This window comes from Brienomyrus brachyistius, chromosome 1, assembly GCF_023856365.1.
Source record: "Brienomyrus brachyistius isolate T26 chromosome 1, BBRACH_0.4, whole genome shotgun sequence".
NCBI lineage: Eukaryota > Metazoa > Chordata > Actinopteri > Osteoglossiformes > Mormyridae > Brienomyrus > Brienomyrus brachyistius.
In genome coordinates this window covers 26572984-26586048 of record NC_064533.1, presented here as the reverse complement: position 1 = coordinate 26586048, position 13065 = coordinate 26572984, and the positions used below count along the sequence as shown (strand labels likewise).

Below are 13065 nucleotides of genomic sequence, written 5' to 3'. Positions count from 1 at the left end.
CGGCATGGTGGTGCAGTGGTTAGCACTGTCGCCTCACACCTCTGGGACCCGGGTTTGAGTCTCCGCCTGGGTCACATGTGTTTGCATGTTCTCCCCATGTCGTCGTGGGGTTTCCTCCGGGTACTCCAATTTCCCCCCCCCCCACAGTCCAAAAACATGCTGAGGCTAATCTGACTTGCTAAATTGCCCATTGGAGTGAATGGTGTGTGAGTATGCCCTGCGATGGGCTGGCCCGCCATCCTGGGTTGTTCCCTGCCTCGTGCCCATTGCTTCCGGGATAGGCTCCGGACCCCCCCCCAACCGAGTAGGATAAGCGGTTTGGAAAATGGATGGATCTAAACTGACCTAACAGCCGCGCAATAGATGAGTAAATAATAATATGTGGTAATTAAGTTTTGGAAAGTTCCGGGTTTTGGCCACTCTGATGCAAAATAAATAAATAAATAAAATATGGTGTTGGATATTACTGTGTAACCTGACCCCACCCCTCATCTAACACAAAAACTATGAAGATACACTCTTCCCTCCCTCAGACTAACCAATCAGGTCTCTATACAAAAGCTGTGCATATACTCCAGTGTCTGTCCATAAACGCACAATAAGCGTGGGCAGTCAAAATCTGTGACAGCGAGGCAGCTGACGGTGCCATCAGCTTTAGCATATGCTAAGCGCACACCATCCTGAGCAGCCGGCGGGGAGCACTAGTGCGCACCTTCGGGGAGCTCCTGGGGTGCGTGAAGTGGGCGAGGCCATGTGCAGGCGTTGCCTCTAACAGCACGAGGGAAGTACTGACAGTCTTAGTGGACGTCTGGCTCAGAAAACGTCAGCCATGTTTGAGTAAGTGGGCCAGATCCTTCAGCACAGAAATGTCTACAGACTTTCCTCCGATTCAGGACTGGGAAGCCTGTCACATACCTCTACAACATACTCATACACTAAGGCAGGGGTGGGCAATCTTATACGCAAAGGACCAGCACGTATGCAGGTTTTTGGGACAACCTGTAGGTCAGCTGTTCAAAACCAGGTGTGAGGACTCTTCAGTCGATCAGTCTACTAATCAAATTAGTAATCTAATTAGGGAGTTGCAGTGAAAATCCACATACCCAACGGCCCTTTCTGGATTGGCCACCCCGGCACATTTCAGAAACAGCAATTAGCTCAAGTACATGTTTTTGGACTGTACAAGGAAACTCACAAATGGGGTGAACTTGCAAACCAAACTTCACACACAGAGCTGGGGGGGAGGGGCGAGGGGGCGTCCTCATAACAGGGGTCAATGTGGTGCAAAGACCGAAAGGTTGCAACCCAGGTCCACAGCCACTAGGGGGCAGTACCTGTAGTAGAAAAGCTCCCAGTTGGCTTCAATCTTGATCCTCTGTCTCCTCTTCCGCAGGATGACAGGTTTGTGGTTTGGGTTCTGTGACGGAGCAGAGTTGAGAGGTCAACAGCCGGTACAGTTCACCCAATACCCCACCCCCCAAGTCACCATCACAGACATGGCCGATACCATGACAGCTAAGCCCCAGCTAAAGGTGGGCCGACCGATTAGTCACAACAGAGATGAGGTGAGAGAATGGGACAGGTAAAGCTGTAGTGTAGCTTAGACATCGCATAGCTTAGCCGTGCTCTCAACGCTTCAGATGAATTTATCATCCTTTAAATGTATCATTATGCCAATTTATTAACAGGATTTGCCAAATAAACTGTTTTAAAATGGATATTTTCCTCAGTGTGGCCGTTCACAGAGCGTGATCAAGCGTTAGCGGCTAACCAGCTGGTCCAGCCACAGCACATGCAGCAATCCACACATACAGAGAGTATGGCAAAGTCGGGAGGACAGTGAGGAGGCAGATCCAAGAGCATGGGCCCTCTGATTGGTCGGCACGGAGAGCTACTCACCAGGTTATTCCTGTCCTGCTGTAATGATTGACAGCAGTAAAGCCAGAGGACAGAAAAGGGGAGCAGACAGAGACAACACAGAGAGATTAGCATCCAACACGCCACACGTCCAATACCACTGACATCTCTTTTGACTGCAGTATAGCCACGTTTTCTGAAGACGGAGGAATTACTTTCAAAAGCGTCATGCAAGTGTCTTAATTTGGCCATCGTCATACAAATTACGTTATTTTTCATTTCTGTGCTTTTCCCAGCTATCAGATGTCGGCTGGTCTCTGCTTCTCACAAACAAGTGTTTTAGCCACAATTATGCAGTTAGTGCCAAACCCAGCACTGGAGATATAAACACAGAACGGCCTGGAAAAAAGGACAGAACGTGACTTTAGAGCCTCCGGAATAAATAAAGCACCGACAAAGACAGCAGAAATAAAAACATGCGTGTGGGTAGGGTGGGGTAAGAGGCAATTCTAGGACTTTTTAAAGTGAGGAGCATGAGAGTGACCTTGATTCATACAGAGGGGTCGACCGTATCATTAATGATGTTTCGAATGAATAAGTGAGATAGGAAAGGCATTCCAGGGGCCAATCAGCTTTCAGCTGGAGCCAGAGCCCCTGTGGGCCTGCCTCTGTTTAGTACCTTGGCAGGAGGCAGGGTGGGGGATAGAGAAGGCTGCCTTTGAGGTGGTGGTATCAGTAAAGCCTACTTCATGCTTTACACTTTCCGCGTGCGCTTTCGTGTGCTTCCGAGCTGCGGACGGTTGTCTGCATGGCAGCTTGGGTTCGTACTACATTTGGCTGTGCATGCGGATGGTCACGGTTGGCAGTGGTCAGTTTACCAATTAATGGGTTTTTACACTTATTAAAGGCAGTGCCACCAAATTCAGTGCCCACATATTTGACTCCTAATATCACATGACAACACCAAATGTGGCTGAGTGGAAAAGTGAACTAATTATCATCATCAGTAGTGTGTGTGTATATATACATATACATATGTACACATACACACATACATATACATATATACACATACACACATATATATACACATACACACATACATATATATACACATACATATATATACACATACATACACACGCACACACACACACACACACACACACACACACACACACACACACACACACACACACTCCAATATGTTGCAGGAATGGATTTGATAAGAAAAAAAAGCCAACATTTTATGCAGGAAAATGCAGATCAGGACAGAATGTGAAAAGGGCAGAACAAAAATCAGCAAGGTGGGCAGATGTGGGTGCGGCACGGTGTGAAGTGAGACCTCCTTCACGTTCACTCCTGCAGCCTCAGAGGGGCTTCACTGAACAGCTGAACAGCTGAAAGCGTGTTGGCGCAGATTCTGAAGGCAGCTCTGCTCCCCACCATTGGGACACGAATCAACGCGTGTAGAATTAATGAGCAACGGCAGTGAGTGCAGCGCGGGCAGGGAGAACGGGGCCAGGGCTGAGAAACGGGTCGGCCACTCCTCACTAACATGCATGGTGCCAGGGGTGCTAGTCAGATATGTCGGGGGTAGGTAAACAGACAGACAAGTCCAGACAGACAGGCAGGGAGATTGATAGACATGAGACAGAGAGACAGACAGGACAGAGACAGAGAGACAGACAGGACAGAGACAGAGAGGACCGAGACAGAGAGACAGACAGGACAGAGAGGACAGGCCAGACAGATGGTTCTCACCTCCTTCTGTGCGATACCCATCTTGTCCCGCCAGTGCATCAGCAAGACGTCAGCCTTCTCCTTGGCAAACTTCTCCACCTCCTTGGCTGCCTTGCCCGCCAGCCGCTGCCATTCTGGGACCTTGTTCCGTCCAAACTGGTCCTGCATGGGATAGGGTTAAGGACGAAAGCCCTCAGATGCACACCTATGCTGCTAATAGCCTCTGCAAATCGGTTACTGTGCGCTCGGGAACATATAAACCGCCGCTGTCACACCACACAGTCAAGCGACGGCCTGGGTTACCGTGGCGATTTTCACGTTGTCCCGGATGTGCATCCTGTCCATGTCTTTCTCTGGAACCTGCTCTGTGCTGTCCAGACATGCTAACAGTCCTGTGGGCTACATACAGGCACTCCTTTCATTTGCAGAACTTAGAGATTAGGCTGTGCATTGCATTATGGGTACATCTTGTTCCTCATAAAAACTTTAAAGCCTTTTAAATGGGAAGGTTCTTAAATTATAATAAATATCTGGATGATTCCTGCCATGTGGGTCACCTGAGCGAGTCAGAGGATTTAACTGGACGAAACATTTATCACCTTACAATTCATATTACTTTATAGTGCAAATAAACATGTTACACATATATTCGCCCAATTGGCTTCATGAAGAATGAACCTGTCTCTTCACCCCTGAACATATGACTCTGGACCAAGTGGTATGTGGCAAAGCTCTGATGTCACATTTCTTCCCCCCAAACAACCAATCAGAGCAGAGCGCTGCTTAACAACCCTTCACTGTTCCACAGGCCCTCCTTCTCACCTCCTTAAACCATTATTTTCCTCCAACTTCATATGCTCCTCTTCCCACTTCACTCTGCCTTTCCCATACGTCCTCACCCTTCCTGCTATCCCCTCCACCACCATCCTCCTTCCTCTTCACACTCCTTCTCTCCCACCTGCCCCACCCTATTTTCCATCTACCTTAACCACATCCCTCTATAAATTCTCTCCTCCACCTTCCCATCCCCTTTCTCCATTTCACTAATCTTTTCCCCTTCTGCTCTCCCCTCCACCCTCCTTTACCTCATCCTCTCCACACCCCTTTTCTTCTACCACCTCCACCCACATATCCATTCACCTACTGCTCCCTTACCCCTCATTTCCCTGCACTTCCTCCTGCTCCTTCTCTCCTCCACCTCTCCCCCTCCAGACTCCTTCCCCTCCCCTCCACACTCGATCTCCTGTCTGTCTCCCCCCTCACCAGTATCCTCTTCAGCAGGTTCATGGCGATGGGGTTCTCTGCTGTCCACAGTCCCACCAGATGTCGACTCAGCTGCCTGAGAGCAAAGCGAAACCGTGCTGAGTTGTGCACATTCAGAGCCTCCATATGTGTTCACCACACATTCTAGCACCCTGTACTACGTGTTACTGTGTCAGCATCCCGTGATTAAGCTGCACAATGGGTCACACCATCTGTGTGCACCATAAATACCCAAATACCTCTTAACATAAGTGAGATTGTGGTTATTCTAATATGAATACGAAACTATCATTTATATTTAAGAGAATCCTATCATTTAAGGGCTGTGATGAGCATCTTCTACGTATATCAGCTGCGTATAATCAGTACAACAATGTACCTTCTATAACTCAATCTTGCACAGGAAGAACATGCAAAATCCACACAGAGACTCAGGGCAGGATTTGGACTCACAGCCTTGGATGAGGAAGACTGCAGGACCCACCATACTCATGCTATCAAAGGCACCGACGTGATGCTCTGAGACAGTAATATTAATTATAAACAGTCATAACCCTAACCCCCCCTACCTGTTGGTCAGCATACGCTGGTCGGAGCTGATAGTGAACAGAGAGGTGTGCATGTGCCGGGGGAGGGCACCCTCACTCAGGGCCAGCTCCTGCATCTTGGTGGCAATCTCCTTGTCCCCCTCCTGGGGGCAGAAAGTACGAGATGAAACAAGCCCAGGTTTGCTCTGATTTAGAGAGACGGCGAAAATCCAAAGGATGGTGTGGGTAGGTGGTGTACGAGAACTCACCTCAATGATGGCTTTCATGACCAGGCCGGCTCCCTTCACGATGGCCATAGAGGGGTGCTAAGGGGGACAAATCAATCACTAAGCAATTTACAGTACAGCCTGAGCACTTTGTCAGAAAGACTGAACTGAGGGATTTTGGATGTAACTTGTCTGAAGGGATGACGCAAGAACATTCATGAAAATTATTAGACTGATAAGTTATTCTCTGAAAAAAAAATTCCGCCACACAAACGATGCAGCACATTAATCTGGAGACAGACACGAGAGGGTGCTCTGTTCCATTATCTCACTCTTATTCTTCAAAATATGACTGCCAGAGGCAAACACTTCCCCCCACAATAACTCCCCAAAGATGACATTTAACAAAATGTTGGGTGTGTTTAATCACCCATCTGCAAGAATAGTATAAATGCTAAACCCTGCTCCCCCCCCCACAATGAAAATACTGGACCTAGTCCCCCCCCACCTGGAAAAGCTTGAAGAGAGTACGCCCATTGGCAGCCACCATCTCCAGCAGGATGTCAAACTGCTGGCCCTCGCTGGTCTCGCTGTAGGGGGCGCACAGCGCGAAGGTGAGGAAGTCCAGTAGTGAGCTGATGACCAGGGCCCCCGTGCCATGCTCCTGTGGGGGAGGGGGGGGTACACAGAATCACCCACACCGAACCACGGCAGGCTGAAAGACATCAGACGGGGGGGGTGACTAGCAAAGCTCTTGGGACATGACACCATAATTTGCCTCCCTTACTTACTTCTTGCCTGGGGGGTGCGTGGTATAATTAAGAACTCCATCATGAGTGAAAGTGGCTGGGGAACTGTGCTCGTTAATAAAATCACGAGGAGGAAAATGAGGAAGAACAAGCTGGTTGGTTGTAAAGATCAAGAACAGACCCTGTGGGTACGGAGGAGGGGTGGGATACTGCCACCATCCAGGGTTATTCTCATTAATGAAAACTATAAGAAAACAGTATCATAAGCTCAAATAAGGTACGAAAACAAAACATTAAAAAACAACTAAAAAGCTACAGGTACTGCTTCAGGAACTAACTGAAATAACAAAACAATTGTTACATATAATGACAATTAATAATACCTGGAACATGCAATCATGTAGGATTATGTTGGCAGTGGTGGCTTGATGGTTAGGGAAGCGCACTTGTAACTGAAAGATTGCCAGTTTGACGCCCTGACCAGCAAGGCACCACTGAGATCCCCTGAGCAAGGTACCCTCCCAAGCACTGCTCTTTGGGCACTGAATTAGCTGCCCCCTGCTATGTCACATTGTCACATATGGGTTAAATGCAGAGAACACATTTCGCTGTTGTGCACTGTGTGCTGTGGTGTGTCAATGACAATTAATCACTAAATTCAAAATTCAATTCAAAATCAAATTCTCTAAAATTCAGATGCATAAAATACCTCTACAACTTTGTCTTTCCCTAGGTATAAAAATCACAAACTGAAACCAGAATAGATAACTAAAGAGAAATACATCTTGAAAGTTAGAACTACACTGAGAAATATATACAAAATTTTAAAAACAATCAAGATAATGGCACAGGTGTTGGGGCTGTCAATCGGCAGATCCAGAATGAGGGTTTCTGCTCCTGCTAAAGCTCATTAAAACATTAACAGACTTTGACGCTGCAGTTATTTTTAATCCGATAAAATGTTATTAGTGCATTTCCGTATTTACTAAAACCACTCACAGTTGGGAAATGTATAATTTTTTCAGTGTGTTTCACACTCATAAATAACAAAAGCGTCTGCTTTACATAAACAATGATTAATCAGTTGTTCTTAGCTCCTTAATTCCAACAGAAATCTCTCGTCCTGTTCATATTTTCGCAAGGATTGATTTCTTCAAAAAGCAACAGAGACAGTTTATTTTTGATCACGAGCTTACAGACATTTCCCAACAAGCACAGATATTGGGAAACAATGTGAGAAAGTGACAGAAAGTCCAACCACATTTAGTTCCAGACCCATTCAGCCAATCAAGCTAATCAAGGCACACATACATAGCACGAGCTGAGCAGGAATGAGAGTTAGCACGAGGTCTGGAGGTGCCCACCTTTACTTTAGGCTTCTCACTCACAATACCTCAATCCTATGAACACTCCTACCATATCTGGATCTACCCATCTTTCAGATTTAATCCTCAATCCTTTGGACATATGGACCACCCCCAAAGTCTGGATCCACCCACCCTAATTTAGCCCCCACCCTGACTCACCACATTGCTAATGAACTTCTCCAGCAGGTTCTCCAGGAACTTCTTGGAGGACAGCAGAGACGCCTTGTTCAGCTGCTCCTGTCTCAGGTCGTAGTCATCATGCATGGGCTGTAAGCACAGTACCATTCAAGCTCACAGACATCTTCTGTGCCAATAAAGTTTCCTCTCCACCACTGCATGTTTTTAAAATCATACTGAACATTGCACAAAAAAAGTTCCAAGCACTTCGCTTAATAGCTACAATGGAAAAAGGTTTTCTTGATACAGCAGAAAGACCAACATTTTAAAACTGATGACATCCCCATGATCTTCTCTAGTTTTACGTATATCCATTGCTACCTCATACCAACATGCCTGTGGGAAACTATTGTTGAAGGGTGGTTTTCCATTGCAGTAGGTACTATATTTTTAGAACTTCAAAAAAGTACCAAAAGTATGATACTTCTTTCTGTTCGTTTTCCCATGGCATAATAACTGGTATTGGCACTGAATGACATCACAATTCACAATGAGACAGCAGGGTATTTTCTATTGAATTCGAAAAATGGCTATGGGGTTGTTGCAAATTTCCCTCATACAATTTTCACATTGCAAGGGCAGTCAACTGAATTGAGATGAGGGTTTTCCATGCGCTCATACTGCACTGACATTATGGTGCGGGATGTTTTTGCCAAAACATTTTTACGGTCATAGATTTGAATGATTATTCCTTTTCATGTAATATACATTTTAAAATCGGTTTATCGCCACTGCTTTTCCATGAGCGCTGCATGCGTTCTGAGAGACAATCAATCATTTTAATCCTTGCTGTTTAAATCACTCCTAGACAGATTTATGAGAAATCTGGAACTCTTTTCTGCTTTACAAATGTCTCCATATTCATTACAACAAAATCATACTGGTACCTAAGAATACGAACTTAATAGTTCCAGAAGGCTAGTTGAGTTGAGATTTGGTCAAGGTCCAAGTTGAATTACCCAATAAGAAATAACGTAAAAGAATTTAATCCATGGCAGACCCCCAAATGATTGCTTATTTAAACTTATCTAGCTAATGATAAAAAGCATTAACAATCAATATTAATCTAACACACACGAAAAGCATACATACACAAGTAATAACATGAAATAAACGACAACCCAATACTCTGAAGTGAGAGCAGAAACACATTCACCACATTCTAGTCTCGCTATAATTTCCTTTTTAAGTTCCACAGTTACTCTCACTACTTTCCTCTTTGGTTTGCTGCTGTCACTGCTCACTTTCTTAGGGGCCATGATTACTGTATCACTAAATGTACTGTTAATAAAGCGCAAAAAAATTCACAGCTAACACAGAAACACAGCTTTCACACGTTGAACATGGTCGAGAGGTACTGGGAAACCGAGCGATTCATCGGCATCAGAATCCCAGTATGTCTGTTTGCCTTTGTTACAGCCCATCAGAGATGCGTCTTGATCCATACAAGTTTCAGCAAGTCTGTTTTGTTTTGTTCCAAATTTTGGGTCGAGTTGCAGTTAAGTTTTTCTCGACCTATGCAAGTTTTAGCAGGAACAGTCAGGTTCCATGATTTTGGTGGAGGTGCAAGTGGAAAAAAATCCAACAGACCCATTCAATGTCCAAGTTGATCGAGGTAAGAGGCATTTGAGTTCTAAGGTACTACTGTACTTTAATTTCTTGTCATGGCATCCTGATCTTGTATCTGTTTGCAATTAAAGCTTGGATTTGTTCATTTGCCTACACATTCAAAATTATCACGATATTTTTTTATCGTCGATTTCAGAGTTCATAATGTGTTTCAGAGGCATAAGCAATTGACAAAAACATCACAAAGTAGCAAAAAACTAACCCAGGTCATCTGGTACTTTAGGTACTGGAACTTTTCATATTGGTACTCGACTGGAAGTCAATGGAAAAGGCAAACTACCAAAAATACCTGAAGTGGAAAAGCACCCTATGACATGGCAATCTGCAGCACTCTCAGCACACACCTCAAAGGCAGAGAGAGATCCTCCATCCACCATGTGCACCAACATGGAAACTTACTTTATACATCACAGCTCAGTCACTGGCAAGTACCGAGGCCAGCAGAACAGATCAGTGGGCGGTGCTTATGCAGTGGCCACATGGAACACCCCACCCCCCCTACAGATGACTGGCTACAACAAGGAAAGGTCTGCCCATTTGGAATCCCCAGTCAGATAGATTACCACAGCTTTCAGGACCCAGCCTGCCAAAGCAAGCATCCCATGAAAACTGACTCTTATAATAATGCCAGTATAAATTAAGCTACAGTAATACTACAAAAACACTGCACAGCGGTACTTATAACCCTGAAATGATACAAAAACAACCACTGTACTTGAAGTCGTCAGACTTACGGTAATTCACTGTCATGCTAATTATCTTTGAAATGACGCTAGCATAAATTTCCATGCCATGATTGGCCACCTCTTCTCAGTGATGGTCACATGACAATGGGCAATGAGTTCACACTTACACACATGAGGGCGCAGAGCATGTCGATGGCGGAGTGAATCACACCATTATTGTTCCTCTTTAGAGCCTTGACCGTTTTCACCCCCAGCTTCTCCCGGAACCTGAACTCAGACACACATGCAGGCAGGCGCGCACGCACACGCACACGCACACACACACACACACACACACACACACACACACACACACACACACACACACACACACACACACACAAAAAGAATTAAAGAAAGAATACAAGCAATCACCACAGCAAGTGAAGAACAGCCTTTAGATTAATTTGCATTAAGCAGCAGTTGATTATCACGTCAAGAAGGGCTTTATTGTTACACCAACCATATTCAGGAGAGGTGCAATGATTAGCATGTCTTTGGACTGTGGGGGGAAACCGGAGTACCCGGAGGAAACCCCACAACAACATGGGGAGAACATGCGAACTCCACACACACGTGACCCAGGCGGAGACTCGAACCCGGGTCCCAGAGGTGTGAGGCAATAGTGCTAACCACTGCACCACCATGCTGCCCCTCTTTCCCATTATAGATGTGTTTTTTACGACATCCAAACTGAACGTTAACACCGCCACTCATTCTATTTGCCACTCAGTGGGTGTGATCGCAGTGACTTCCGTCTGCTGTGATGTCATGCGCATACCCTTCGCAGTAGGAGGAGCGTAAGAGCATCAAATAAGATGGTGAAGATCTGGAAGTAATTTACGCTTTTAACAGCAACTAGTAGTACAGCGATTTGCAATCTTTGTAAAAATAAAGTTTTGAGAGGTGGAAGTAGCGTTTAATGGGAAAACCCCACTAAACAAACTGCAAACAACTGTGCGAGACAACGCGATGAGATAACGCAGGCATTATGAAAATGGCAGTGTATGATTCGGGAATCGCTAGCTTGGGCTGTTTTGTGCACTCACTGCAGCTTGTGATACACAAGGGGCTGCTATCATGATGAAGTGCAAGCGACACTGTTGTCAGCTGGAGATACATTGTGGGGCATTTAAATCATTTGCCATTTGGGTGACAAAAACTCAACATAATAGACACACAATGTAATAGTAAACACGGATGGAATGTTTAGAATGGGTAATGATGGAGAAGCAGAATATTATGTAGGAATAAATAATAAATAAAAAAAAACTAAAGATAAATACACAAAATAGCGCAGTAGTGCATTTGGCAATAAAGTGACAAAGTGCTGGTGGTCGTCAGAGTTACATTCAGATCTGTGGGGAGGGAAGCATCAGACAGCTTAAAAGCTATTCTGCTTGCATGCAAACATAAAGGCCTTTGTTAAGGGGCTATAGAAAAGGAACCACTGAAACGTGGTCTACATCACTTACAATGATTTCTCTTATGGTAATCGGAACATCAGATTTCAGTAAGAGGAATGATGAAGACGTAATGTTTATACTCGGGGAGTGGAGGGGGGGAGCCTTAAGCTGACATCAGCATGGACACTCCGATGTTGCCCATTCAATTAATAGTTCCGTTTTTCCCATGGTAAGGAGAGGCACTGCCTCTAGCGGCGTCCAGTCATGTGACTAGACCTTGGAATGACAGGGCATGTGTATCCCATCACACCTAGCCAGTAGAAGAAAACAAATTCCATAGGACAGAGAGAGAGGGGGGGGGGTGCGGGACATACTTGGGCAGCTGGGTGAAGGCCTGAAAGCCGGCCTTGGAGGCCACAAGCCGGCGGATGGCCTGGAAGTGGCTCTCTAACTCCGCGTTGGTCACTGGCAGCTCCGTGTCCTGGGATAGCAGTGCCAGGATGGCATTGTTGATCAGCTTTTCCTTGTTCTCGGAGAACAGGCCCTGTTGGGGGGTGGGGGGACAGGCAGAGAGGCGCTCAGGACTCAGCCAGAAGGGCACGTTAGTGAGCTGGGGGGGGTCGAGGTGAACAGCTCTTACGTCTTGCGTGACAGCATGCAGCACGCCGCTGTAGGAGATGTTGGCATTGAAGCGGAACACAGCATCACCAAAGTTGCCGTCTGTCAGGAAAAGAGTGTCAGGTTGGATAAGACAGGGACTGTACCGGAAGAACCCGTTTCACGGTGTTTGCATTGCAGGACAAAGTACCAAAAATATATTTACTAAAAACACTAAAGTGATTTCTAATAAGGTTCATCAAACCTATGTCTGTGGCTGTCACTTCAAGACATGATTATGTGCCACTGCTTCAAGTTTAGTGTCTCAAAATGAAATAGGTTCCATCAACTTTACAATGCTCCTTGGAAGATTGAAAGTGATCCATCAAATACTTTTACAGTTACTGTGTTCACAAGAATCACACACAGAAAATATGGACAGAGAACGTCCTACCACAAAGGTACATAAACAGGTTCAAATGAGTTGCGAAAACAAGGATTTAGAGACTACATGAGCATGAAAATCCACCTCATAGACAGAGTGAAACAGTTAGTAATGAAGGATGAGACCAGGATCAGCCTGAAAGGGCGTTCACTCAGGCACTTAGCGACGTACTAGGGGGTGTCGCCAAGAACTTGAGGTGCAGGCTCTCCACCTCCTCATCCACAGGGGTGCTGAGCAGCCCCCAGCGCTGACCCCTCTGCGTGGGGACCATCTTCACGCACACATCCCGGTTTCCTGAGGCACGAACCCCATCCAGTACACTGGCCAGGAGGGCGTCCCTGCAGGTGGAATAA

General features: G+C 45.8%; 1 protein-coding gene across 5 annotated transcripts in view; it reads right to left on the bottom strand.

Moving 5' to 3' along the window:
• The window catches only part of LOC125705326 (dnaJ homolog subfamily C member 13), a 53484-nt gene that overhangs the window by 19564 nt on the left and 20855 nt on the right, over nucleotides 1–13065 (bottom strand). For 3 of the 5 annotated variants that reach the window (XM_048971853.1, XM_048971838.1, XM_048971863.1), the window contains exons 10-22: nucleotides 12884–13050; nucleotides 12311–12390; nucleotides 12045–12214; nucleotides 10393–10492; nucleotides 7893–8000; nucleotides 6126–6281; nucleotides 5660–5716; nucleotides 5433–5554; nucleotides 4864–4939; nucleotides 3904–3999; nucleotides 3622–3762; nucleotides 1900–1917; nucleotides 1335–1417 (exon numbers count right to left, since the gene is read on the bottom strand). In XM_048971853.1, the coding sequence (XP_048827810.1) occupies nucleotides 1335–1417; nucleotides 1900–1917; nucleotides 3622–3762; nucleotides 3904–3999; nucleotides 4864–4939; nucleotides 5433–5554; nucleotides 5660–5716; nucleotides 6126–6281; nucleotides 7893–8000; nucleotides 10393–10492; nucleotides 12045–12214; nucleotides 12311–12390; nucleotides 12884–13050 (1374 nt within the window). The remainder of the gene's footprint in view (nucleotides 1–1334; nucleotides 1418–1899; nucleotides 1918–3621; nucleotides 3763–3903; nucleotides 4000–4863; nucleotides 4940–5432; nucleotides 5555–5659; nucleotides 5717–6125; nucleotides 6282–7892; nucleotides 8001–10392; nucleotides 10493–12044; nucleotides 12215–12310; nucleotides 12391–12883; nucleotides 13051–13065) is intronic. The other 2 variants (XM_048971847.1, XM_048971871.1) reach the window with 1 other exon arrangement.